The 27,886-nt window shown below is 61.2% G+C and overlaps 1 protein-coding gene across 1 annotated transcript; it reads left to right on the top strand.

The window, feature by feature from the left end:
- Positions 1-64: 64 nt before the first annotated feature.
- NR5A1 (nuclear receptor subfamily 5 group A member 1) lies at positions 65-21,968 on the top strand. Its single transcript, XM_030001182.1, has 7 exons — positions 65-151; positions 2,672-2,790; positions 3,274-3,415; positions 7,238-7,878; positions 16,224-16,343; positions 16,947-17,094; positions 21,592-21,968. The coding sequence occupies exons 2-7, from the start codon at positions 2,689-2,691 to the stop codon at positions 21,837-21,839; spliced, it is 1,401 nt and encodes a 466-aa protein (XP_029857042.1). The 5' UTR covers positions 65-151; positions 2,672-2,688; the 3' UTR covers positions 21,840-21,968.
- Positions 21,969-27,886: the final 5,918 nt, after the last annotated feature.

The raw sequence follows: 27,886 nt of genomic DNA, 5'->3' as shown, positions 1-27,886 counted from the left end.
GTCCCATAAATCCCCCAGCCCACTGCAGACAGGCCGGCGGTGCCCAACACCCCACAAAGGCTCCTCGGGTCACAGCTCCTGGCCGGCAGCGTGAGCGAGGCTGTCCTGCCACAACGGTCCCACGCGCAGCAGGGCGCGCAGCCGCCTCGCGGTGAGTATGTGTCCGTGGGGAGAACCGTGGTCCCACCCGTCTCCTGGCCGCTGCCGCCATTCCCCGGCATGGTGGCGGCCGAGGCCAGAGCTGGAGACGCGGCAGGGTTTGGCAAGGAAGCCGGAGCCATGCATGGGCCTCCGCTTCCCGTCCCGTCCCCATCAGCAGGCGCGGGGATGGAGACTGCACACCGCGAGCAGCAGAGCGAGGCCTCGCCGTAGCCTCGGCCCCTCAGCCGTGCTGCTGCCCAGAAATGACAGATCTGGCTGCCGAGGGGCTCTGGGAGCCCAGCCCGTGGTAGCTGGGGGTCCCGGTCACCCCAGCGCTGCGTGTTATCCATGGGAACGCAGGCAGCGCCCACACCCCAGAGCAGGCGTGGGAGGTGGCTGGGAACCCGTGGCGCCCGGGGCTGGCCGAGCCCACGACCCTTCCCCATCCCGCGCCGGCAGGCACCGCAACCCTCGGCTCCGAGTTGCTTTTGTTCCTTGTGGGGTTTGCTCGGCTCTTCTCCCGACCCGCGGCCCCTCCTGGGCTCCTCTTCCCGGATGGCAGGTCCCGCTCCATGGCTGCCCAGCAGCTCCCCCGGGAGCTCGCGGCGAGTGAGGGGGCCACGGCCAAGGGGCTCTGCCGGCGGTGGGAGCGCTCCTTCCCGGCCAAATGGCAGCTGACCCGCACCGGGGGTTGCTCTGCTGCTATTCTTAGCCTGGGCTTGATTCCTGGTCGCTCTGGAGCGATGCTCCACCGAGCCCGTTTCCTGTTTGCCGCTCTCCCTGCCAGCGCCGCTTCCCACCCACCGCACCCGCGGGCGGCAGCGGGCGTGTAGGGCGAGCTGGGCGGGATGAACCGTGCGGGATGAGATGTGTGGGGCGAGCTGTGCGGGATGAGCCGTGTGGGATGAGCTGTGTGCAATGAGCCATGCGGGACAAGCCGTGTGGGATCAGCCGTGCGGGAGGAGCCGTGTGGGGCCAGCAGCCATGGCTCCTCTTCACCTGGTGCTGCCGGCAGCACAGCCCCCAGCCGTGCAGGAGCTCCAGGCGCCCAAGACCTCGGGATCCCCGTGCCGCTGCCCTTCCTCCAGCTCCCTCGGCATCAAAACACCTCGAATCGGAGCCCCCCCCCGGGGTGGCTGTGCAGGCAGCAGGCTCCTGCCCGTGCTGGGACAGACTGCAGCTCTGCACCAGCCACAAAGGGTCTCCTGCCCGAGCGGGTCAGCCCTGATGGGATGGGTTCAGCTCCAGTGCCCAGCTCAGGGCCGGAGCCTCAAGCTCCCCATGGCCAAGTGCTTGGGCCGCAGTGTGTGGCCAGCCGGCCTGGGAGCATCCCAATAAACAGGACGTGCCGGGAGCACGGGTGCTGCTGTGCCGGTCTGCTGCCGTCATGGAATATTTCATTAAGAATCCCTGAATGTGCAGCAATGAATTAAATACGGGCGGTGAACAACCGTTGTCCGACAGGCGGACCAGGATACTGTTGGCCGTAGCCGCTCCATGTGGGGTGGCTGGTGCTAGGTCCGAACTGTCACCTCGTTAGTAGTGGCCCCAGAGGAGGTGTTGGGAGCTGCTGCACACCCCAGTGCTCCTCATGCAGCTTTCCCCCGGCTCTGTGAGCACCTCCCTGCAGCCGGCCGGCTGGCAGGATGGCCTGGTGCAGGATAACAGGGGTGGTTCTGGCAGCACCCGGGGGTCCAGGGGCTGTGCACTGAGCAGGGCCGGCTGCGGGGTGTTCCTCTTGATCAGACGCGTTTAACTGTGCTCCAGCCCCCAGGACACCCAGTTCCCACACTGGCCCTGCCGCTTTGCAGGCAGGATGCCTGGGGAGGTGGGGGGCTCGTTATTGCCCACCGACGGCGTGGGGCAGCTCCACCAGCCCCGTGGGAGCGGGAAGGGCCCCGTGCCCCTTCCTGCAGAGAGATGCCCCCTGCCCTGGGGTCCCCGGGGCCGGAGCCCTGCGCTACCGAGGCCTGGCTGAGCATCTTCCCCCCAACCCCGGGGAGCAGCGGCGGGAGCTGCCGCCCTCAGCGCTGCCCTCGGGGGCTGCTCCTGCCCCGAGCCCCCCAGCTCCCTCTGCCCGCCCCCCCCCACTCCCGGCTCTTGGCCCGGGGCTGCTGCCGGGAGCTGCCGGCCTGGGGTGCCGTGCCCGCCGCCCGCTGCCCGCCGCCCGCCGGGGCCTGCCGGGCCGGGGACCGGCCGCGGGGCAGAGCGCGGCCCCTTCCCCGCGTCCCCGCGGCCCCGGGCTGGCAGGTCCCTCCGCCCCCAGCCCGTCCCCGGCGCCGTGAGCCGCCCGCTCTCCCCAGAGGAGGTTCCCCAGCCCCCGGGGGGCTGGCCGCTCGCCCGCACCAACATGGAGATGCTCTTCCAGGCGCTATAAAGGGCTCCGGCTCCGGCACCTGCCGCTCCGCTCGGTCTCCGCCGCGCCGCGCTCCCGCTCCGCACCCAGCGCAGGGGCTGGGGACCACCGTCCCCGTCCCCGTCCCCCGTCCCGTCCCGTCCCGTCCCGCTGACCCGCCGGCTTGTCCCGCAGCAGGGCCACTGGAGGGGATGGACTATTCCTATGATGAGGACCTGGACGAGCTCTGTCCGGTCTGCGGGGACAAGGTCTCCGGGTACCACTACGGGCTGCTCACCTGCGAGAGCTGCAAGGTAGGAGCCGGCCGGGGCGGGCGGGGGGCCCGGGGGAACGGGGCCGGGGCTGTGCGGGGACCGGCGCCTCTGCGGGGACCGGGGAAAGGCGCCCGGGGCTGTGCGGGGACCGCTGCACGGGGGAGAGGGGGCCGGGGCTGAGCGGAGAGCGGGGAGGGGGCTCCGCGGGGGCCGGGGCAGCGGGGCCGGCCGCGGGCCGCTCCTCGCCCGTTTTCGTTCGCGGCGGATTCGCCCTCGGCGGCGGGACGGGAGTGCGGCCGCGACGGGAACCCCGACCGCGGCGGGGCGGCCGGGGGGGCGGCGGGGGGGGGGGGGGGCGTCGCGGCGGGAGCCTCCGTCGGAAGCGGGACGCGGGGCCGGGATGCTGGTGCCGGGCTGCCGGGGAGCCGGGCTGCCGATGCCGGGATGCCGGGATGCCGGGATGCCGGGATGCCGGGATGCCGGTGCCGGTGCCCGCCGCATCGCCGCCGCCCGCCGCCGCAGGGTTTCTTCAAGCGGACGGTGCAGAACAACAAGCACTACACCTGCACCGAGAGCCAGAACTGCAAGATCGACAAGACCCAGCGCAAGCGCTGCCCCTACTGCCGCTTCCAGAAGTGCCTCTCCGTGGGGATGCGCCTGGAAGGTAGGGCTGAGCCGCCGGCCGGCTCCCCGCGGGCACGGCCGGGCTTCCGCGGCTGCGGACGGGGCCGGGGGCGGCGGAGGGGGCGGCCGCGGGGCTGCGCGGGGCTGCGCGGTTCCCCCGGCCGCGGTCGCGCTGTCCCCGCCGCAGCCCGCCCGTCCCCGCCGCGTCCCCGGGCCGGTAATTCCCGCGGCCGCTTCGATTCCGTTTTTCCCTCCCAAGTTAAAAAAAAATTCGTTTTTTCGCGTCGCCTCCTGCTTTTCCTTTTTTTGTTTTTGTTTTGTTTCCCCGGGGGTTTTGGCTGCTGCGGCTTCAACTTTCCAGGATTTTCTTTGCTGGCAGAGTGGTTGGGAAATAGCATAGAAATTATTGGTTTCCTTAAGCACATAATTCCAGAAGCCGAGACTTAAGGAAAACGTTAAAAATGTTGGGGCTCACAATAAAACTGCTGAAGACCCACCACGAATTACATTTTTCCTCTTGATGACATTTAGTATAACAGATTTCTCGTCTGACTTTCGGGGAATGCAATTACAGCCCCCTCGGCCGCCACCTCACTCGTGTCAGAGAAGTCGATCCCGATTGAGATATCAGAGTCGGGCCCCAACATCCCCAAGTCGTGCATTGTGGTTTCTGCGAGGCTTAGCATGGGCCAAGAAAATACAGTCAGGGGGACAGATCGCTGGTAGGCGACTGCAAAGCAAAAGCAGACACAGAAAGGAGCCCCCCCCCACCAGAGTCAGCCACCCCCCCACCTCTTCTCCCCTGAAATCGTTTACATTTTGCAGCGGATGAAAGCGGCCAGATGCACCAGCCGGGCTGAGACCCCTCACCCAGCCAGGCTCGCTGCGCAGGGCTTCGCCTGCCCAGGAGCTCAGGGCAGAGTGCGGGTTAATCAGAAAGTACTTCGCGTACTTGCAGAGCGGCCGCTCACTTCCAGGAGCGGGATGAGAGCCTGCGAGCAGAGGCGCAGGAGTAAGACACAACATCAAGCTGCAAAATCAGCCCCTGCAAACTCCCAGCGTGGGCTGGCTTCCAGCACCGTCTCCAAACAGATCCCAGTTTCACTCTCCTCCCTGGGCTGGAGTTACTGGTATCTTAAATCAATCTGTGCATGCTCTGGCAGTTTTGACGGGTGCTGGAGGACAATTTGGGCGCTGGGCAGGGGCTGGGGCCTCTGGGGGCAGGCAGGCAGGGGCAGCACTTGGGGTGGCCGGGGGGTACAGGCGCGGTCTCAGTTTGCCCCTTTTCAGCAGTTTTTGTCTAGCTCGCCGTGGAGCTCCTTTGGTCCCGTGGCCCGGGAGGGCAGCAGCTGGGGTATCGGAAGGCTGCTCCTCCTAAACAGCCTTTTTTAATTTATTTTCTTGCTGTTAGCTCCTTAGCAAAGCCCTGCAGTCAGGCAGCTGGGGGGGATCCCCCAGTGCAGGGTGATATTCCCATGGGACCACCTCTTTTGTGGTAAAAACCAGAGCCTCAGTTCCTAGTATTTTTGGGCAGGGAATCTGAAGTGACACTTTGAAGGTGATCCTCCAGCTCCGCAGGACAAAAGCAAGCCTGAGATGATTGATTTGGGGGACAGAGCATTGACCCAGGCCCCCCTTGAAGTGCTTGAAGGGATGCTGCAGCGAAGCCTGGCTGGGGAGAGCAGCACAGCCCTAGCCCAAGCCTGCCCGCACCGCTGGGCACCCCCCGGGCACCCCCACATCCCTGCCCCGGGCAGGGCGAGGTGGGCGAGGGGAGGCAGAGCTCAGCCTGCAGCTCGCACCAGCCGGGGCTCTGCGTGGGGGATGAGGGCAGGCGAGGCAGAGGGAGCGGGAAGGGGGTGCGCTGGGGGCCCGCTCCTGCCGCCGTGCCAGCTGGTTGCAGCCCGGGTTTCGGGGGATGCTGGGGGTGCAGGCGCTTCCTGGGTGGCTCCGCTCGGGCGCCCTTGCCCCAGAGGTCGGGGCGCATCGGTTGCTTCCCGGCAGCCAGCTGGGATGTAGTGAATGGCAAGTTGTTCCCGATCCCAAGTGAGGCACAAACGGCAAGAAAAGCGGAGCAGGAGGGAATTAAAAGGCCTCTTCTCCCTTTGTGTCCTTGCTGGGAGAGGGAAGGGGGTGTACTAGCAGTTGCCTGTGGAGGGTTTGAGAGACCAGGCCGTGAGCACCTCTGGCTGTGTGTGGGGGTGCAGGCAGCACCGTGGGGTCCCTGCCTGTGCACCCTTGCCCAGAGTCACGGTGGTCCACTTGGGATGTGATCCTGGGCATCGCTGGGCCCAGCCTTGAGCAGTGGTAGAAACACATTACGTCGAGTGGATGGGAGATTTGGGCTTTCGGCGCGCTCTGGCATCTCCGGGGTGTGTGGCTGGGGACGCCAGTCCTGCCCGTGCCAGCTTGGGCTTCGTGACGGGGTCTGCCCATGGGGATCCCGGCAGGGGTACGCACACGTGCTTACTGCGGCCATCTCCCTTGTACCCCTGAAGTTGGGAATGGCCCCGGGGCAGCTGTCTGTTGCCCAGAGGTGTGTGGGCAGGTTTTCAGGAGTGGGGGGGCCACAGCACACCTCACCTCAGAGGATGCCTCTGGCTGCCCTGCTCCCAGCGAGATGCTGTTTTCATGAATAAAGAATGAGGGAGGAAGCACGGGGCAGCTCCCCTGGGAGCACATTCCTGCTCGCCCTGGAAATGTTGCTGCTCCCGGCGACGCTCCCCATTTCCAGCCTGCCTGGGGAGAGTTTGGGAGGTGCCCTGGCTCTCTGAGGGGGCTGGCCGTGCTTCCAGCAGTCCCAGGATAAGTAGGCGAAAGAGAGGCAGAGGTAACAACAGCTGAGACACAAAAGCAAGGCCTGCCTGCTGTCAGCAGGGACGGAAACTAGCGGAGGGTTTTTTCCCTTTGATGCTAAGTCTGTGGGCTGTGCTTGCTGGCGCGCTCTCCTCCATCCCTCGGCACCGCCGTCCAGCTCCCAGCTCCCAGCGAGCTGACGCTTTTCCAAGGGTGGGCCGGGGCAGCAGTCCCTGGGAGCGCAGCAGGGTGGTGCGGAGGGACGATCTCCTGCTGCAGAGAAGCACCTGCTCCTTCGTGCACTGACACATTCTTGGGTTTCTTTTGGGGTTCAGAGGGAACATCTGCTTTGCTACAGCTGGGAGATTGCAATGGGGCCGTCAGAGTGACTCCACCAGCGGGATGCTGTGGCAGAGCCCCTCGGCCGTAGCTGATACCCAGCAGGGATGGGCAGCCTCCTGCCCAAAAGCCAGCACAGCCCTGCTGTGGTGTGCAGTGCGCCCAGCGGGACCTGCCAGCTGTGCTGCCTGTGAAAGGGGCAGAGCTTTGCAGAAAAGAAGCACGTGCAGCCTGGATGCAGGCAAACCAGGGTCCCAAGGGGGCTGTGGGGTCCCAGGCTCTGCAGAAACAAGGAAATCCCAGGGCTGCTCCAGAGCCAGGGGTCGTAAAAATGAAAGTGGGTGTCGAGCCCCCTTGTCTGTCTGGGCTTCATGGGCTGTCCTCTCAACCTGTGAGGGATGCAAGCTGCTTTATCCCCCAGCCCATTTTGTAGTTAAAGCCAAATGTCTCTTCCTTTCCTGCGATTCCCAGAGGCTCTAAGGGTGACACCAGCAAGGCAAGAGCCGGAGCCAGGCACCTGAACCTGCCATGTCACGTTCATGGTGTGCATGGCTGGGCTGGGAGCAGCACAGCCTGCCAGCGGCTTTCTGGGAAGGTCTCCCCAGTGCCCCCCCAGCCCCGTTTGGCCACCAAATCCCCCGCCCATGAGTTTCTCTGTGCCACGTGGAAGCACTGGTCTCCCTCCGCGCAGGTTCACTGCAGCCTCTGCCCTCTCTCTGCCCCCCAGCTGTGCGTGCAGACAGGATGCGCGGCGGGAGGAACAAGTTTGGACCCATGTACAAGCGGGACCGTGCCTTAAAGCAGCAGAAGAAAGCTCTGATCCGCGCCAATGGCTTCAAGCTGGAGACCGTGCCTCAGATCATGTCCCCGGTGCAGAACGACTACAGCCTGTCCTCCACCATCCACAGCATCCACGCCATGTCCAAGACCTTGCCGCCCAATCCTGCCGCCCTGACGCCCGTCGACTACGAGCGCAGCCCCTACGGGACGCCCTCCCTGGGAATGACTGTGCCCAGCCACGTGCCGCTCGCCAGCTACCACTACCCCTCCTTCCCCAACCGCACCATCAAGTCCGAGTACCCGGACCACTACACAAACGCGCACGAGTCCATGCCCGCCTACGTGTACCCAGAGACCTACCCCAGCAGCTCCCCCCCCGACATCCCCGAGGTCATCCTGAAGCTGCTGCAGCTGGAGCCCGACGAGGCCCAGGTGAAGGCACGGATACTGGCCTGCCTGCAGCAAGAGCAAGGCAAAGGCCGGCACGAGAAGCTCAGCACCTTCGGCCTCATGTGCAAGATGGCCGACCAGACCCTCTTCTCCATCGTGGAGTGGGCACGGAGCTGCATTTTCTTCAAGGAGCTGGAGGTAGGAATCTGGGCGGCGGGGAGGGACGCTGCACTGGGCGGGAGAGGAGAGGCAGGTAGGATTGGGGCTGAAATGCCGTGAGGATGGGATGCTGCCATGGGCAGGATTGGGGCTGAAATGCCGTGAGGACAGGGCAATGCCCGTGGGCATGAGCCCGGGGCCACCAGTGCTGCAGATGTGCTGGTGCGTCCCTGTCCTGCTCCTGGCTCCCCGCGCCGGAGCGATTCCCACTGTCGCCGCAGAGCTAATGATTTCAGATTCATCACGGTGGGGGCAGGTGTGGGAGCAATCGCTGGCAGAGTGACTGTGGTGTCAAGCTCAAGATATAATTGAAAAATGTAACGTTGAGGAATTATAGTTGAGACAATTCTCTCCTCCGTCTTTAGGAGGAAAATCGATGCTGTCGGGTGGGTGCCTATTAGCACCAGGGAGCCGGGGCAGGGCTGGCCGGGGCAGGGGACACCACCAAGCCTCCTCCAGAGCTGCTTCTGCTGCCGGCAGCCCATAAGCGTGCCCGGCTGGGGGACATTGAACTGACCTCCGTCCCGCCGGGCCATCCCCTCTAGCAAATCCCCCCAATTACTTGCTGGGGCCAAGGGGTGGATTAGCAGAGGTGGGACAGCCTCTGCCATCCTGCAAACCTTGCCAAGCTTTCAGACATTTTCCATTCATGTCCTGGGCTGAACTAAGATCACAAACTGGTACAAAAATGGGAGAGAAAATTTTGCAATGATGTGGCCAAAACCCAGAGACCCATGTCCTGGGGTTGCTGAGAGACCTGGGTGCCTTCCTGTGCTTCCAGCGTGAGGCTGTGCTACCGGCTCTGGCCAAAATCACCTTCCTCCCGTGGTGCCGTGGGGACTGTGCCCCAGGACAGGGCCAGGCTCTTCCCCATGCCCATCCCAAAAGGGTGCCATGGGGCCAAGCGTTGCAGAGCCTCACGGCTCAAAATAGCCCCCGGCTGCCGGAACAGTGTCAGGAAACAGCATTGTGGGAGTGGGTCGGGCTCATTTCAATCATATCAGTGTCCAGCCTGGATTTTGGGAACAGGGTGGTTGTTGTTTTGCAGGAGATATTGTAAACAGTGTAAATTCAGCTCCTGGTGCCGCGTAGCCTTGTAAGTCCATTGTCAGCCTGATTGTGCCACCAAAATAGGCTGTTTCCGTGTGAATCCACGTCAGCGGGCACTCCTCCTCCTGTGGGGCTGGGGGGGGGGGACAGGAGCACCAGAGGCCTCACCTGGGCAGGGCCATCGGCATCCTGCCATGCCCGGGACACGGGGTGCAGTGCCCAGGGGTGGGAGCTCGGCTGGGCATCCCTGTCCATCACTGCCACCCCGGGGGCTCATGCCTTTTGCTTCCATCCACGTGGTAAGCGTGGGGCACATTCCCAGGGACTGCACGACAGCGTGTCCCACCCTGACTCCAGAGGGAGCGTGAGAAAGCGCGGTTGTTGCTGGCCTTGTCTCCCTCCCGTGCGCCGGCTCGGCAGCGCACAGCAGAACCGGGCAGGTCCAAGCCCCCAGCACGGGGCTGTGGTGCCCGGGCCCCTCTGTGCATGTCCCCCCGGGGATGGTGCTGGGGCTGCCCACCACCCACCCGGCACGGCGCGTCCTCCCTGGCGCAGGGTGGTGGCTTTCCCTTGGGCATGTGGGGAGAAGCTGTTGGGAAGCAGGAGTAGGTCTGCAGCTCCTGAAACCCCACTCCTGCTCCTGCCTGGCACATAAAAGCAAACAGCTGCTGGGGCGGTAAATGAACTCCTGCTAGTGCAGAGTTTATGGCTTTACCCTAAAGCCTGCTAGCACGGAGTAAAATTGTGATCTCGGAGATCGATGGCCGTCATGCAGGCAGTCCCTGCTGGGTGCTCAGGGCTCCTCGGAGCAGGGGATGGCAGCAGCCCTCTCCATCCCCGGGGAACATCTGTGTGAAGGCAATGGTGTCCATCCCCAGCCGGGGAAGGGCTGTTGGCCGAGGCCGGTGCGGGGATCCAGGCTGGAAGGGCATCGGGCTGGGACGTTGCTCCGGGGCATCACGCTGGGCTGATGCCAAGCAGGGAGGGGGTGAAGGCGGGTGAGGAGGGGGTGCGGGCAGACGACCCCATGCACGGCATCCCCTGCCTGAACACTCCCAGCACCCACGTGCTCCTGCCGCAGGGCTGCTTTGCAGACAGCCGGCTTCTCCCGCGGGCCTCGCAGGGATCCTGGAGAGGACGGAGCAAAACCTCGGGGCCGTGGGGACCTGCTGGCTCATGGCTGGCCAGGACGAGCCTTTGCTCCCTGCCCAGGGAGAGCGGGAGCAGATCCCCCCTGGAGGTGGCAGGTCTTGTTCCCATTCCCACACTAGCAGCCTGGCGAGGGGCAGTGGCAGATTGGGTGCTTTGCCATCTCCTCCCGGTGGGGTGGCCGGGGTGGGGGGCGTTGGGGAGAGCCCCCCCGGCTCTGCCGCTGCGCCCGGGGAAGGAGGGGGGAGATGGGCTAATGGCCTCTTGACATCGGCTCACACGCCACGTCCGCCCACAGGCGCGGGGCAGTCAGATTGAAAACAGATTTAACTTCCCAGATATATCGTTTCATTTAAGGGCCAGTAATTCTGTCAGTCTGCCACTGACAAACGAGGGTCCCCATGCCAATCCGCCGGGGAGACTGATGTCGCGGCGTTCATCTCGTGTCACCAGGCAGAGAATTACGGACTGCGCTGGCCTTCGGAGGCAAGACTAATAATGCCGCGCGGCAGAGGGGGATTTGGGGGCCCGCTTGTTTATCGAGGGCCGGCCAGGCAGCCGCGGCGCGAGGCCGCGCGGGCGGAGGTGGAAGAGGTCAGCGCTGACGCCCATAAATACGAACTTTAACTGAGTCTAGATGAGATGTGTCAGGACTGAGGGAAGATTTGCAGCATCTCTTCAGGAAGAAAAATATGGGCCGGGGGTGAAATATATTTTGTTGGGTCGTGAGTCTCAGGCAACTTTGTCCTTTCAGATGTAATTTTTTTATATATATATGGAGAGGGACAGACAGAGAGATGTGCATACAGACGCATGCTTGCACACTCACATTGTGTCTGGTTTCAGTTTGGTTTATAGCCATGTATCTTGCACAGCCTGGTTTATATAGGTGTTACTGCCATACGTACATATAAATATTGTGCACACAGGGGTGCAGTGACCTTTAGATTGGGATGAGCAGCCAGGAATGTTAAACAAATTGCCGCGGTTTCAGCCCGAAGGCCGGGCTGGCCTGGGTGTGCGGCGGGTCCTTGCTGCCGGTGGAGGGGCATGGCACGGCCACGGGGAGGTGGGCTGATGCCGATCGCCTCCTTGGCCCCTCCTCGCCGTGGGGCCGGGGCAAACCACCCTCCCATCCACGGGCAAGCACCAGTGTCAGGGGGAAGGGACACTGAGGGCAGAACCGTTCCCATGGACCGAGGGGTTCCTGCGGGTCGCTGGGTCTGTCTGCTGGGCTGCTGTCCCTCGCTTCTCGTTAAGAGATCTCGGAGCCACGACAAAGCCTATTTGTAGTCAGTTGCTTCTCTGCCTTTAGCATGCATGGGTCATCTTGACCCCATCTCCTGGCCAACGGCCAGAGCGTTTTTGGCAGATTTAAAATCTCCTTCTGGTCATGGATGCTGCAGCAATGTTTAGCATCCTATGCACTAGGGGAAATGTGATGGCTTTCCCTGCCTGCTGGCGTTCCGGCTGGCACAGCCCTGCCCTCGCTCCCGGGATGCACACGCAGAGCCACGATGCCCACACAGCCTTGCAGCTGGCTGCCTGTGAGCCCTAGCAAAAAGCAGTAGCCTGGGACACGGTTCTCTGCCAGCAGGGAGATGAGACCCTGGCCCTGCCGCACTGGTCTTGGTGGTTTTTTGCTTTAAGATGCCCATCGCGGTGGTATCTGGGCAGGGGGATGGGGACCTGCATTGACCATTAACACCTTAGACTTGTGTGGGGTTTCGATTGCAGGTGTCTGGCGGATGGTAATCCACTTTTGCACTTCTCGGTAGCCAAGGTGACAGGTCCTGCTCGCACCCAGTAATTGCCTGGGCTGCGGCTCAGGGCACTGGTATGTGCCGTGCACTTGGGTGGGAGCTGCTGGGGCAAATCCTGCACCAGTGATCTGGGAGGAGGCCTGGACAACATCCCTGGGGTGAAGGCAGGTCAGGGGCATCCGAGCGCTCCTCGTGCCTGTGGCATGCTGAAGCTGGGTGGGGAGAGGCTGGGGATCGATGTCTTGGGACCCGCTCAGGGCTTCTGAGCAAAGTGGGATTGCTGGTGGGTCACTCTGCTTCGTAGCGCTGCAGAGATGTTCGAGGGCAGACGGCGGTACCTGAGGTGGGGCATGCCCTGGACCAGCCGTGCAGGGAGCAGCAAGTTCAAGCAGGGCTCTGCTGTCCCCGCGGGGGTTTGGCTTCGGGATGCTGAGGCACTGGGGTGGCTTGGGCACTTTCTGGGGAGCGCCAACAGTTCCAGGGTCTTCCTCTCCTCATGCTTATGAACCCACAGGGAGGGTTGCAGGAGGTTTAAAACTACATCTGCATGCAGGTCCTGCAGCCGGGCAGCACTGTCCGTGCCTCTGCACACCCTGGCCCCCTCCTGCCCTTGGTCCCAGCCCATTTGCTGCAGGGAAATGCATTTTTCTGTGGGTCACAGGCCTTCAGCATCAAGGCGCTTTCGGCGGCAGGGGAGTGCTCTCCCTGTGTGGGAGTGTTTCGCTGCCGTGTTTTGTGAATGGGTTAAATGCCTGCTTTAAAAAAAAAAAAATAAAATCGCCTCTTAAAGATAGCTTGCATCAGGTCCTTGATAAAGCACTCCGTTGAAAAGCCTTGACATTAAAAGAGGAAGATCCTTTGCTTAACTTTTAAAGGCGAGAGTGCATGCGTGCCGCCTCGCCGGGAGGATTGATTGACTCTGAGTGGCCGTCCATTAGCAGCCCTCTCCTCCTGGGAGGCCAGGGGCTGGCGCTGGGCACAGGGGAGGTCATCTCCAGCCCGGAGACACACTGCCAGAGCGGGGCCGTGGCGGGACGCCTGCTGCCGCCCCCAGCCCGGGGCACAGGGACACCCAGCTTGGTGCTGGGGTGCAGGCAGGGCTGGGGTCTCTGGAGATGTCCCCAAGCCCTGCCCAGCCCTCAGAGCCCCCAGCCCACCCTGTCATGCCCCCAGCTGCACCCCCCCCCCCCCCCCCATGCCACAGCCACGTGGCTCCGGTGCATTGCGATGCTGCCAGGAAAGGCTGTGGCACGCTGGAGAATGCCGGCGGGAGAACAGCCATGCGACAGCCACGCAGGGTGAAATGTGTTGCTGACGGGATGCAGGGAGGTGCTCTGCTGAGGGAGCTGAACCCACCTGTAGAGTTTGGGAGAAGCTGATTAGTAATTTTTAAAGGAAGAAAAGAAGATTTCAAAAATGTTGAAATGCTTCCTTTTGGAAAAGCTGAATTTTTTAAAACCATTTTCAGGGTAAAACCTTCAGTCTGTCCCTTCTGGAGCTCGTCCTGCTCAGGAATGAGGCACAGGAAGGAGCTTCCAAAACAACGCTGCAACTCAGCCAGAGCAGAGGAGCTCAGCCCTGGCCAGGGGCGTGCGGCTGGGCTGGCAGCACGCTGCTGTGCCAGGAGCCCAGCTCCCTGCAAGGGCTGGCCGTGGTTACAGCCAGCCATTCACCTTGGGGCAGAGGTCATCACAAATTCCGAAAATCTCCATTTTGTTTTGATGCAGAATTAGCTTTTCCCCAGTTCTTTGTTCAGCAGCTGAACAGAAACCTCATGGTCTATTCTGCTGGGCTGTGTACTGTGGCTCCTTTTCCAGTTTGGGCGATGGGGTGGCGAGCCTGGCCTTGGCAGCCCCGTTGCATCTTGCTGCAGGTGGGTTTCGTGCCGTTGGGCAGGAGTGGGCACCACAGCCCTGGTCGCCGTAGCTGCCTTCTGCGCCACATCTCCCTCCCCGTGCTGCTGCGCAGCCAGCTCTGGCCACTCACCGCACTTGAGAAACAAATCCCGGCAGCTCACGGGGAGTGCCGGGCTCTGAGACCATAAAGCTCTTTCTCATCTGACTTCTATTCCTTTTGCAATCTTCCAGCACTGGTTTATTGCAGCCTCTTCAGCAAAACGAGGGTATTATCCAGTCCTGTGATACTGCATCTGTCTTCCTTCTATTAAAGGCAGCGAGCACAATGGCACTGCAGAGCTCTTCTGCTGGCGCTGAATTTGCTCTGCAGGGAAGTATCACTGATAACCCCCCGCCCTTTCCTTACAACAGCCTTGCAGGAGAAGGGGGCTCCGGGCAGGGCGGGGTTTCGGCTCTTTGCAGAAAGGAGTTGGGGTCCCACGGAGATCAGTGCTGAGGGGACGGAGCTGGTGACCCATGGTGGTTCTCGGCAGGGTGGCGGGGAAGGCAGCTGAGCGGCGCGCTGCCTGCCCGCTCCCTGAGCTGGGATGGCAGCGTGCCCCACGTCACACCACGACCCTGGCCTCTTTGTTTCGCCAGACGCAGCCGTTGGCTCTGGCACCTCGTCCTGCCCATCGCTGGCGCTGCCTGCAGCCCACCGGCTTTCCCGCAGGACCTGTGGAGGTCCTTGCAGTTGTGTCCTGGGTTGAGCTTCTTACCAGAGGCAACTGCAGCTATTTCTTTGAAAGCGTAGCTGTGGATGCTTATACCTGTGCCTGCACGTGCACATCAGCACACGTGCAAACGTGCACGTGATCATGCATGTGTTGAAGTGTGGGCAGAGGCTGACCTGCCAGGTGCAGGGCGCAGCGATGCCCCGTAGCCGGCGGCTCCCCCGTGACCATGCTGTGCTGCAGCAGCTCTGTCCACCCCCCCCAACAAATCTGCCATTCCGGGCAGGGAGGCAAGGATGGATACTGTCTTCTTTCATTTTAAAGTATCCAGAGGGGCTGCCGGGACACACAGGGCCTTTGTGCAGCAGCCACGCGTTCCCTCCCGCCTGGAGACGCAGCCAGCAGTCATTTTGTTAAAGATTTGTGTGTGGTTTGGGGAGGTTGTGCCTGGTGGGGGAAAAACCCGTGCCGATAAGAGCCGGCAAGTGCCACCGAAACGCACTGAGCTGCTTCAAAGCTGGCCCTGCGCAGCCGCCCAGCCCGTCTCCTCTCTTCCAGCCCAGCATCTCCTTACTAGGGGTGCAGCTCCAGCTCTCCCCGCCTGCCCAAGGGGATCTCGCTGCCGGGCTGGCCTCCCGCGGGATATCTGCCGGGCACGGGGTGGGTGCTGTGTGAGCGCAGTACAAGGTGTGCATGGGGCGTGAGCCTGCAGATGTAACGCAGCCGCAGGGAGCTGGTGGTTGCAATCCTCGCTATAGATGCTAACCAGTGCTGTGGGTGTCAGTCTTGCCATCCTCTCCTCCCACCCAACATGGAGGGAGGGCTGGAGGTGATGCAGGGGATACCAGTAGCAAGACGAAGTGGGGCGCAACCTCCAGCCCAGTTACACGCTGGCAGGGGTGGACATGGGAACCAGGAGCCAGACCAGGCCTTTGCAATTAATGTTTCATTAATCAGATGCAGCATCTCCTTGCTAGGAGCTTGTTCACAGTCAGACTGCAATTTCGATGTATAAATGTGTGTGTGAGAATTTGGGAAATGCTCTGCAGGTGGGAGGGTGAGGAGGGTTTCAGGTTCTTAAAAAAATGAGGCTTTTGCCAGGCTGCGAGGGTCAGGGACAAAGTCCTGGAGGACGAAGTTCCGTCCCACCTGGAGGAGCCAGATTCCCGAGGGAGATGGGTGATGCTCCCTGCAACCGCCCCCACGATGGCCTGCCAAGCAAATGCATGCACAAAGCAGACCTGGGGCTGGGCAAGTCTCTGTAGATCAGGTCACCTGGAGGGAGGCAGAGGTTTGTCACTTCTCCAACGCATCATGTTGATGCCGTATCTGTACCAAGGCATTGCTCATCCTTGTGGCAGAAGGCCTCATCCACTCTCTGCTTCATGTAGTGGCACCGATGACTGGACTTGTTGCTCTACTTCTGGGCACGTGAGCAGTGAAAATTGGGTTTTTTTTGACACTGATGCCAGTCCATTAGAAAACCCCTTTCTACTGTGGTCAGGGTGAGACACAGATGGGTGCGAGTCCTGCCCAGGTCCAATGCTAATGTGGCAACATGCCATAGTGGCTGATGGTGTGAGTTTGAGCCGTCGCTGCCACAGGGTTAGAACATAAAGCTGACCCTCGAACGCAGAGCTGGGGGGCCGGAGGGGTGGTGCAGGGACCGGGGCATCCCAGCCCTGTCCTGCCAGCCGGGAACAAGCTCGTGCAGACGCAGCCCCAGCTTCCCCCGTGGCCGACCGTGCCCCGGCGCGATGGGCGTCAGCGGCACTGCTCTGGCTGTGTTTCAGGTGGGCGACCAGATGAAGCTGCTGCAGAACTGCTGGAGCGAGCTGCTGGTGTTCGACCACGTCTACCGGCAGCTGCAGCACGGCAAGGAGCATAGCGTGCTGCTCGTCACCGGCCAGGAGGTGAGCGCCGGCCCACAGAGACTGCGGTGGATGCTGCGGAGGGGTCGGTGGGGGCGAGGGGGGGTGCGGGGTGACTTTTGTCTTACCTCTGGCCGAGGGTTGCCTACCCAGTGCAGGGCGGACGGGTTCGTTTTGCTGTGCTATGGGATGGCTTGCGCAGAATGTCCCGTCCCATCCCATCCCATCCCATCCCATCCCATCCCATCCCATCCCATTGCATTCTGTCCTGTCCTGTGCCATCCCGTCCTGTCCCATCCTGCCATCCAGCTCCTGGTTCTGGAGAAAAATGTTTCTCATGGAAAGATCAACAGCCACACCTGTACTCTCAGAGGCGGGATGTGAGAAGGGGCCCCTTCCCTCCCCAGGGGTGGTTTTTGGAGACACGGGTGCCTGCGATGCCAGCACCCTGCAAAGGGCCCCTCTGTTTCAACCAGTGCTGGAGAAACGGGGTTCCTGTTTCACTCATCAGCCTTTGCTTTGACGCTCCTAATTCTCAGTCGGTACTCTGGGCTGGTGCCCAGCTCCTGCCCTGCGCAGGGTCCCCTGCAGCCGGTTTGGGGGGGACTGTGGCCACCATGGCTGACACCGTCCCCATCCCCACAGGTGGACATGTCGACCATCGCAACCCAGGCCGGCTCCATCCTGAACACGCTGGTGCTGCGGGCGCAGGAGCTCGTCCTGCACTTGCACTCGCTCCAGGTGGACCGGCAGGAGTTCGTCTGCCTCAAGTTCCTCATCCTCTTCAGCCTCGGTGAGTGCTGCCGCGGGGGGGCCAGGACGAGGGGCGGCCGCGCTCGGGTGTCATGGCCGTGCTGCCGCGGGGTCTCAGGGGGGTGGTGGGAGCGCGGTCGGAGGGACCCCGCGCAGCTCAGGGTCCAGCCGTGCCGGCTGCTGCGCCGACGGGCAGCGAAGGGGCTTTTAATGAGGAGCCAGGAGCGAGGGCTGGGACGTGCCGGCTCCCACGCCTCGCTGGGAGCTCCGAAACGTCTCCCGCTGTGGGTCAGGCTCTGCCTCCAGCCGTGGGGGCCGTTGCCACCCCGTTGGCCAAGCGGAGACTGTTTTGGTCACTCTCCCGTCGGACCGGGCAGGGAAACAACCGGCTGATACGGCCGCAGCAAAACAGGCGTGTTGACAGAGGCGGCAGCCGGGGACAGCCCTATCTCCCGGGATTTGCGTCAGAGAGCCCGTGCCACCGCAGTGGGCAGGGGCCGCGCGTGGCTCCTGATTAGGCTCAGCCCTGGAGCCTGCGGTCGGGCCGAGGCGGCGGGTTCACACAGTCCTGCCTCACCTAGACAAAATACACAGGAGCACGGGTGCTGCTGCCAGAGCCCGCAACGTCCCTGGGGCTGCACAGCAGCTCTGCCCGCCCTGCTCCTGCCCTGCTCCTTCCCTGCTCCTGCCCTGCTCCTTCCCTGCTCCTGCCCTGCTCCCACCCTGCCGCCCCTGCGGAGAGCATCTGCCATGCACCACAACCAGGGATGAGCCTCCTTTCCCCGCAGGCATCGCCCTAAGGCAGGGATGCCCGTCAAAGTCTCACCAGAGGGATCTCAGCCCTCGGTGGGGTGGGGTGGCTGTGGGTGGTGCTGAGCACCACAGGGACCCCAGGGAGCCTGGCTACCTTAATTACCATGTGCTGACACCTTCCTCTTGGTCTCGTCCCAGTGGGAGATCTCACCTCCCTGTGAGAGGACGGTGGTGGGACCTGCGAGGGGCTCAGCTGGCTGCCACACTCCCAGCCCGCACCTCTGCTACCGTGGCTGCTTCACTTCCCACGCCTCCATGGCTGCTGCTAATTGCACGCACCCAGACGGGGCAGGAACTGGCATTTCCCCAGGGAAACTTGTGCTTGTGTATGTGCAGCGGCTGGCTGCTGGTGCTGAGTCGGGACAGTGAGCCCAGCTTGGGGCAGCCCTGTCTCCATCCCCATCCCAACCCATCCCTGTCCCCGTCCCCGTCCCTGTCCCAATGCCTTGGTTTGTGCTTGCACTTCTGGTCCCATCCGGGGGGGTCCTGCCCGTGGCTCTGTGCCTCACTGCCAAGTGCAGCAGGCCATGAGCTGCACTCTGCGCTGTATGGACACTGCTGTGGGTTTTGGCAGTTTGTGCTTGAGGGAGAGTTTGCATCGCTATATGTCACCGTCGCTGAGGAGCCAGCCTGCTCCAGGAGCAGCACCGTCGCTGGGTTAATGGGTTAAGTGGAAGCACTGACATGCTGTAGGCAGTGAGAATCCACTCCCCCATCCTAGGGGCCAGGGTCAGGGCCAGAAAGCTCTGAAGGATCCACTGGTTTGACTCAGGTTTGCTGTGGATATGTCTGGTTAGCAGGCAAGTCCGGCAGCCACAGGCAGCCGAGGAGCCCGGGCAGGGTGGGTGTCTTGGGGCGTGGGAGCTGCGCTGCTGTCCCATCCGGCACCTGCAGCACCTCCTCCGGCAGCTTTCTTTTCCTCTAGAGCTGTTTTGAAATCAAGAGAAATTAGGTATGATAATTTGCTGTTCAAGCAGTGATAAGGTGTGGCAAAAACAGTGCCTGGGCTGGGAAATAAAGGAGCTGGTGGGCCTTGTGCCCTGAGCTGGGACCTGCCCCGGCCACTGCCCCGCGGGTTCAGCACCGGGAGGGCCAGTACCCCCGGTGCTGCCCCACGTACCCCTGCCACGGCACGGCACAGCACAGCACGGCACAGCGAGCAAGGGCAGCGTCCTCCCAGAGCACAGCCAGCGCCGGCGGCCACGGCTGCTGTGCCGATCGCAGCTGTGGTTCTGCTTCCCTGGAGCAGCGGCTTTCAGGGAGTGTGTGGAATCAAATAGCTGTGTTTCCCCATACATCATTTTGCCCCAAATCCAACTTTTTCTCTCCATATTGCAGAGCTCACTTGGAGTAATTTGCCCTTCGCAGGCTCAGCTGTAGAGGATGGGATTGTGTATTATGTGCAGGATGTAATTGCCTTTAACAAGAGAATTTCCACATTTACCACTCTGCCACAGCACAGTCAAAGCCAAGCCCCACTCACAAGAGCTGCCATTTGAGTTCTAAATAGATTTCTCTCCTGAGCAGGTAAAGAGATTTAATTAAAATTAGGGCTTCTCAAAATAGCAATATTTATGAGGACGGCACAGGTTAGCTTTGTTCTACGGAAGGGCTTAATAGAGCCTTAATGGATTGACCTATCATTCGATTTCATGACTTACATTCATGAAGCAGCTACTCTTGGGGAGGGGAGGAAGAGAGGCTTTTATAGCCCACATTCCCTTAAGCGTTTGCAATTTATCAGCAGCTTCTCCCAAACAAAAGGAGCTGTGAATAGGAAGAACACTTGAGGGCATAGAAATAATCCCAGGCATATCTGTATGTGTGATGGGAGGCTTTGTCACAGGACAGTCTTTGCAACTGCTGCAGTGTCTCTAAATGAAGTGAGTCAATGTTATTTGGACAACATTCTTTATTCCTTGCAGGAATGAAAAGATTATTCAAATATTCAATTAAACACTGAATAGGGTCTTTCAGAGAACCAGGTGAGTTCATCGAGTAGAACTAGCTATTGTTGAGCCAACTCAGGGGATAGATTTGACATTTATCAATATAACTTCTTTTTTTTAATGACATGCAGAATAACCTTATGCAGATAAAGAGATTTCGTAACAACAACCCGGGTAGAAGGGAGACGGCCACAATAGGAGCAAATGTGCTGCAGGCGTGAAAAGGGAAGGGTGATCTGATAAAGTGCATCTTGGCACAACCTGCGGCGCTTTGTGCCTGTGCCGCACAGCGCCCGGCCCGGAGCCCCAGCACAGGCAGGGGGCTCCCAGCTTTGCTGGGCTGGAGCAGTGCTGGGTGCCGTGGCCCCCCCCCCAAGGGAGCCTTGCAGGGCCAGGTAGGGTAGGGGAGTCCACAGACACCCCCACCCAGTGGCACGGGGCTCCCGTCTGCTCCCTCCTGCTCAGGCACCTCCATCACCAGCACTGTGCTTTGCCCTCCCGAAAGCTGCTCAGCCCTCTGGGTACGGCCATGTTTGGCTCCCCGCTTTTGGGGGATGAAAACCAGAAACGAACCCCCAAATCCCAGCTGCCTTGGCCAGAACCCGTGCCCAGATTTCCCTGTTCCCAGCCTACAGGCAGGATGTGTCCAGGCTGCCAACACAGACCTGAATTTGGCCACGCATCTGCGGCTGCTGGACGTGGGCAGTGGAGCCGGCAGCACCGTTACCGAGCGCGGCGCTGCTGGGTGCCTCCGTGCCATACAGTAAATCTATGAAATCTGCTTGCCCCAAATGGGCTCGGTGCCGGGGTTTGCAGCAAGGTCTCCCGTGGGCAGGCGCCGAGATACCATTGCTGCGTGTAGCTGTAGCCGGCGGATGGGGCAGTGCACGGCACTGTTTCCCTAAAGCCACTGAAATCTGTGTGTGGGGCCAGTTTAACAACATGTTGCGCAGATTAAAAATCAGTGCTTCCTTCACGGAGCACTCATGGCAGCCCAAGCACTGAGGCAGCATCCTTGGAGGGCAGACCCCAGCTCAGGCTGCCCCAAAAGCCCGGAGAAACCCCGACCCACCAGCTGGGGTTGTCCCTGCAGTCGCTCCTCTGCCACGGCTGTGGTTGCAGGGCAGTTCCAGACCCATCATCCCAAGGGACGATCTCTGCCCTGGGGCTGTGCATGCCCCAGCTCCTGCAGTGCTGCCATCAGGGATGCAGCGGCCTCTTGGCTGCCAGACCCTGCCTGCACCTTGGTGCTGCGCTGCTTCCCACCCTGCAGGCAGCAGAGCTGGCAGCAGGATTATGGGGGACCTGCTGCGACCCTGGTGAGGAGCGGAGGATTAGGGTTTCCAGGCTGGTGAGCCCAGTTGCCACATTGGAAAGACCAGGTTTATCGGGGAATTAATTCAGCCGCTTCCTCGACCTTCAGGAATTAAAGGGGGCTCATGGCAACGGCTCCCTCTGTGTGGGCGCAGCCAGCAACATCTTTTGGCTTTGCAGCTTCCTGCGTGGCAAGGGCAGGGGGACATCGGCCCTCCTGATGCCGGGGGGTTTGGGTGTCCATCTTCAGCAGCGCGGGAGACCCGGGAGGCAGGGCAGGGATGGGCACCCCATGGCCGGGCCGGGATGGGGCATGGGACCCCTCCTGCACTGCGTTTTTGTGCACAAGGGGCATTGACACAGGAGCGTGGGTCCCTCCTGGCGCACCCAGCGCAGCACGGCACGGATGGGGCAAACACGTGCGTTCGGCACCGTTTCACCATTGTCCTCCTCCCTTGCAGACGTGAAGTACCTGGACAACCACACGCTGGCTAAGGACGCTCAGGAGAAGGCCAACGCGGCGCTGCTGGAGTACACCGTCTGCCACTACCCCCACTCCACGGACAAGTTTCGCCAGCTGCTGCTGCGGCTGGCAGAGGTCCGGGCGCTGAGCATGCAGGCGGAGGAGTACCTCTACCACAAGCACCTGAGCGGCGAGGTGCCCTGCAACAACCTCCTCATCGAGATGCTGCACGCCAAGCGGACTTGAGTGCGGCCGCCAGCACGGACCCGGCGCAGCCCCGGTGCTGCCAGCAGCGCGGCAGGGGCAGGACGTGTGCCTGGGGCTGGCAGGCCGGTGCCGCCTCTCCACCCCGCTTTTCTCAGTGACGCTATTTAACCTGTACTATTGCAAAAGTCCCAGGTGGTTTATTTTAATACACAGTAAGGACAGTTGATGGCTGCGGGGCCGTGGGCTCGGCTGCTGGACTGCCCCATCGGCAGCGCTGCCCCCCCGGCTCCTCTGCACAGCCGGTGCCCAACCTGTCGCCTGCCCGACCCGGCTCTGCGGCACGAAGGAAGGGTAAAGCCTGTCCTGGCTTTTCTCTTATTTATGCTCCCCTCCTGCTGTCCCTACCAGCCATTTCTCCACCACTGCCATCCCTCCCCCAACCCTGCCCCATGTCTCAGGGCCCCTCGTGCACAGGGCAGGGGAGAGGTGAGGTGAACCCCCCGGGTTGTGGTTTTGCGGTGGTCGGGGTGTCCCCAGCCACCAGCACAGAGGCAGAGGATTTCTGCAGGAGCCAAGCAGAACGCCAGGGCTGGGGCTGGAGATGTCAGCCCCATGCAGCCGAGCCAGGACCCCAGGGTGCACGTGTCGGGGTCCCTTCTCCTGGCTCCCCTCAGCATTGCTGCCTGCTCTGTATCCCACCGCAGCCCCTGCCGAGTGAGGGCAGGCAGGGATGGGCAGTGCTGAGCGCTCAGCTGAGATTTGTTTTCTCAGTGCTTGCCGGTGCTGGAGACAGCAGCCATGGCTTTGCGGCTCTTGACAGCCGCAGTGCCCAGAGCCCACAGGTGTCCACGGTCAGCACGTCTCTGGGATGTCAAAGCTTTGCTGCAGAGGCTCTAACAGTTTTGGTACTGGGAGCAGGGGATCGTCCTCGGGACACTTCGGGCCGGTGGCCCTGCTGCTGCGTCCTCAGTGCCAGCACAACATCCCCGCGGCTGGAAAGCTTTGCAGGTCACAGTGCCCGGGCGGCATCGGCACCACGAACCGAGCTGGTTCCTGAAGCGCGAGGACGGGGTGGCCCCGGGACAGTGTCCCTGGGCAGCGCAGGTCCTGCCTTGCTCCAGCCGTCAGCCGCAGGAGAACAGCCAAGGGGCAGGATTGGGCCGGGGACGGACCTGTCCCCTTCCTGCCCACCGGTGATGGGGGCAGAGGGAGGTGCAGGGTCCGGCCCCTGCACCGCAGGTGCCAGGGCAGCAGCAGGTCCAGACTGCAAACAGCCCAGAGCTGCTTCCACGACAGCACGTGCCTGGGGGCTCAGGGGAGCTGGGGGGGCTTTACAGCCCCGTCCTCCATTTACCTGCCCAAGCATAGGTAAAGAATAATAAGAATTGTCCTGCACTTCGGGCTGGGTCAAGCCGAGCCCCCAGACCCCCCGTTGTGCTCTACCGTGTCTCCAGGTCACAGCAAATGCTGTGCCGATGCCACAAGCAAAGAGTTATCGGTTCCTCTCCAGTCACAGGACAGGGGCTCACAGACATGACTGGGCAGCGCTGGGGGGCTGCAGCCCCCCGAGCTGGGATGTACTGGACTCTCGCTGCTGCTTGCTCTCGGTCTCAGCCATGGTCTCCTCTCCTACCGCACTGCTGCCGGGCAGCCCAGCACAGCCCCCCCCCAGCCATGGCCGAGCCCCCCCCGGCTCCGCTGGGGCTCCTCCAGCACGGCTGGGGTTGGTTCAGGTTTGTTTTCCACAGCGGTGTTTTGCTCTTCGTTTCGAGGAGGCTGTTGTCCGCTGCGGCTCTGCGCAGAGCCGGTGCCTTGAGGAGCTGCAGACGCTGTGCCCAGAGCCATGCGGTTTGTGGAAGCTTGTTAGATGCAGAAGAGCATGTTTGTCTCTGCTTTTCAACGTTTGTGCATTTTCCTCCTGAAGTCTGTGGTTCAGTTTCACCTTCTTCTTTCTGTGAACTTAAAGAACTGGAGAATATGGTTTGGGAGGTAAAAGATGTTTTATTTTCAGAAAATGAAAAGTGTCCTTAAGTGTCTCTCTCTCTCTCTCTGTCTCTCACATCCTTTTCTCCCCCTCATCCCTTCCCTTCCCCACTCCCCACCCTTCCTTCCCAGGCAGGAGGTTACCAACTTCCTTGTCGGGAGCAAACCACTGTAATAAATTTTGCAGTTCATTTAAAAAGGCAGACTTTGTCTTTTTTGACTGTGTTTCTAACCCTCCTTTTTGGTGCCTTCTCCTCCTCCTGGCTCCCCACAGGCAGGAGGGATGTCCTGCCTGGTGTCCCTGCAGGAGAGCAGTGCTTGGCCCCAGCAAGCACCGCGTGCCCACGGGCGTCTCTCCTGGAGCGATGCCTGCCTTCGGAGAGACCAGGACACTACGGCTGCAGGAGGGGGGCCGCTGCTGTGGTGTGATTCAAGGCATTGGTGACTCAGGATCTGGTTCGAAGTGCTGCTGGGAATTGCCATAGCGACTCTGAGTGTGTTTTGCAAGTGATGGGCAATTAGCTTAAACTCGGGATTTTTCACGTAGCCCTTGGTGGTCACTGTGGCTGAAAGCCTGCAATGTGCCATGCACTGCAGCAAGGAGCAAACCCACAGCAAAGCACAGAGCTCTGCAATAGGTTCGATGACCTGTCTTGTAAGTACTTTGGTGCGTGGCTGACTCTGATAACCGGAGCAATGGTCTGCACTCTCATCTCGCTCTCCTGACCAGCACGGGGCTGCTCGAGGGCTGCAGTTCCCAACAGCACGTAGATACATGCTGGCCAGCACACGCTGTGCTGAGGCCAGGGAACGCAGTGCAGTGCAGGGGACAGCACACGGGAGGATGCAGTGTCCTGGTCCCAGGCACCGTGGCCAAACTGCCCTCCACTGCATTCAGCCACGAAAAGCCACGGCACGCTGCCCCGGCTGAACACGAGCCCATTCCCGTGAATACATTGCAACAAGGAGAGAAGGTTGCCTTTAAAATCAGCATTTACTGTCATCATAATCAGCAAAAGAACCAACACATTTTATGTGCTCTAAACACTAGGGAGGTAACAGGAGAGCCAGTCGGATGCAAAGAACAGAGGGAGAGAAAACATAACCCCAGCTGGCGAGCGGCCACGCCAGCCGGGTGAGAGCCCAGGGAGGAGCAGGGAGAGGATTTTTGTCCTAAACAGCAGAAGATGCTATTGAAGTCAGCTGCTTTAGAAAAGACTTGAAGCCAGCTGCTGTCTTCCTTAGCGCATGTGCTTCCTACGCAGCCCATCCCCAGCCCTGCCCCGGCAGAGCGGTGTGCCGGGCCGGCGGCAGGGCCGGGGAGGGCAGCCATCCTTGCCGGCACGGGACCGTGGGCACACCACCTGGGCACGGCTGCCACGGGGAAAGCTGGGCTTGCTCCCACGCCACCTGCTCCAGGTCCCCCAAGCTAAACAAGCTCTACTGGCAGCAACAACAACCACGCACAACCACATGCTGCCGGTGGTGCCGTGGGGCGGCTGGCGGCAGTGCTGCACCGGGCCAAGCTTGGCTGCCCCGGCAGAGGCTGCATGAGCCGCGGGGACCCCCAGGCCGGCACGCAGGCTGGGCAGGAGTCAGGACGAGTACCTGCCTGTTGGTTGCCCGCCCCTGGAGAGGAGCGGGGCGGTCTTCAGCAGCAGATGAAGCCCCGTGAGACCCCACGCTACCCCAGTCCTGCCTTGGTTTTGTCCGCACATGCTGCTAGGAAGAAGCGCAGGGCTAGCAGCTCTGCCTGGGCTGGGACAGCCCTCCGCGCGGAAGCCAGCTCCTCCGACCTGCCGTCCTGCCAGCTGTTGGAAGAGCCTCGGCGTTGTGGGCCCGTCACCCAGAAACTTCTCAGAAACCTAAAGCAAAAGAGAGATGGTCTCAGCTGTGTTGGCAGGGAGGGGAGGGCAGGGGTCCCTGCCGGGGCAGCGGGTGCACTGGCGCGGTCCTGCGGCGCGCTGGGAGAAACTGCAGCCCAAACCTGCCGTAGGATGGAGCAGCGGGTGGAGGCGGCCACTGGTCTGGCACGGCCAGCCCTGCCTGTTGCCAGTGTGGCTCTGCCACCTCAGGGACCCCCCTGCCCCTTTAGGGGGTCTCTGAAATACAGTCCTTACAGCAGGGAGCCAAAGCTGCCTCAGTGCACGGGCTGCGGCTGTAAGGAGAAACCTCTTCTTCCCCTGCTCAGAAATTAACCCACCGTGCACAGCGCCAAGCTCTGAGAGTGCTGAAGAATGAGGTTTAAATGGAATTTAATGAAAATACCAGTGCCACCGTGGCAGAGAGCACTGATATCGCATGGGATGCACCTCCTTCCATCAGGGCATAATGTACCCTCTGCCCGTCGGGAAGGACCATGGCACAGATGGCAGCAGCGATCCCACCACAGCGCAGCCCGGCAGGGTCAGCATTGAGGGGTCTGCATTTCTCCAAGTGCCCATGACACTCAGGTGGTTTACTGGCTTTGAATCCCAAAGACTCGTAATATCCTTATTATTTTAAACCCAATCTTATTTAACACGGTATGGTGAGAGTTGCAGAATTACTCAATATTGATCAGAGAAAGGCTGGGCCATGGAGACAAGATCCATGTTGCTATGTGTGGCTTAGCAACATATAAATGTATTCAAACAGAATAATGAAATTATCGTGGGGAAACAAAGCAGCCATCACTTGAGGAGATGGAGGATGTGGAGGCCTCTTGGAGCTCTTGTTTGCCAAGACAAGGAAGACGGTACTTATTGTTTGTGCAAATATGTGAACCCCCCCCCCGGCCATCCCCTGCTTACATAAAGAGTGTAATGAATCCGGGCAGTGCGCTCGCTGCAACGTGCAGCTTTGTACAGCTGGGCTGGAGCTCATTACTGTGGAAATGTGTGGCCTCTCCGAGTGAATTGAGTCCTTGTGGGGGGAGCCCTAATATTGGGGGTGGGGAGGCAGGGAGGAAGCCCATGCCTACCTCCTGGCCACAGCCACACTGCAAAACTCCTCATTTCTGTGGTTCTGAAACTGGTCTGGTATTTACCTGGATTTTATCCGCTCTTATCCTCACGCGTGTTAATGCACCGCTGGGAGCCCATCCCACCTCCCCCCACGGACCCGCTGGCTGCCTCTTGCACGTGAAGCCAGCGCGATGCCCACAGCTCTCACAAGAGCATGGCTGAGGCGCTGGAGCAGAGAAGAGGTGGATCCCATCCCAGATCCAGCACAGCTTTCCTGGGAGACTGTGAGCAAGTCATTTAAGCCCCAAGTCTCCCACGGGTGCCCAGGGTCCAGCGCTCCTCCTGCCCACCAGCTCTCCTGACTGGACTGCCCCGCGGGGCAGGTGGGCTGCTCCTGGGTCTCTGCGGGGGCTCCTGCCAGCCTGCTGCTGGTACATCACAATTTTCATTAGAGCTGGCTGGTAATTTTCAAATAAAGATACCTGGGGCAAAATATGTCTCTTTTCATTAAACTATTTGGGAGAAAACAGAAGAGGGGAAGCAGTGTCTGTGTTGAAATGATTAGTCTCCTGTTCATCATCAAGCACACAAGTTTATGGTTTGCTTCCCCTGTTATCTCCAAGAGCTACGCAGCGTTTTGCTCTGTTGAGCGAGCTGTGAAGACGGGAGCCTGTGCAACACTGAGCTGCCCTGGGGTCTTCCAGGCATTACTACAGGTGGGCATTACTGCCTTTTATTTTTTATTTTTAATGGCTGGAAGCACTTGTCTTTGAGCCCGGTGCCTCGGAGCAGCGCAGCGTAGCCGGCACCAACGCTGTGCCGCACGCTGGCTTCCACGTACACAAGTGTGCAGAGGAGTGCTCTTCTGGTTCAAGGAGATCTTCTTGTTCACCCCAGGCTGAAGGACTGCCCAGCCAAGGGCTCCCTCGCCCCCGGGCGCGCTCGGAGCCACGCTCGGTGCTAGCAGAGAGGGTGGTCGTGCACAGCGCTGCCCTGCGCCCACCGGCCGCTTCCACGGCCGTTGTGCATCAGCCGGTGTATGGGGGGACAGGCACCGAGCCCGGCCCAGCGTCCCCACCGTCCTCTGGGCAGACCTGGGCTTTTAAAAATATACCGAGGGCTTACCTGAGAAAACAAAACCAAAATAAACCACCCACC

The sequence above is a fragment of the Aquila chrysaetos genome, chromosome 24 (assembly GCF_900496995.4).
Source record: "Aquila chrysaetos chrysaetos chromosome 24, bAquChr1.4, whole genome shotgun sequence".
NCBI classification, from domain to species: Eukaryota; Metazoa; Chordata; class Aves; order Accipitriformes; family Accipitridae; genus Aquila; species Aquila chrysaetos.
This window is presented reverse-complemented; position numbering and strand designations above follow the sequence as displayed.

Bases quoted from the DNA above. Each gene is read 5' to 3' on its own strand.
- NR5A1 (XM_030001182.1), top strand. From the start codon at position 2,689: ATGGACTATTCCTATGATGAGGACCTGGACGAGCTCTGTCCGGTCTGC. The intron at 2,791-3,273 runs GTAGGAGCCGGC...CCGCCGCCGCAG, and splicing joins TCACCTGCGAGAGCTGCAAG to GGTTTCTTCAAGCGGACGGT. The intron at 3,416-7,237 runs GTAGGGCTGAGC...TCTGCCCCCCAG, and splicing joins CGTGGGGATGCGCCTGGAAG to CTGTGCGTGCAGACAGGATG.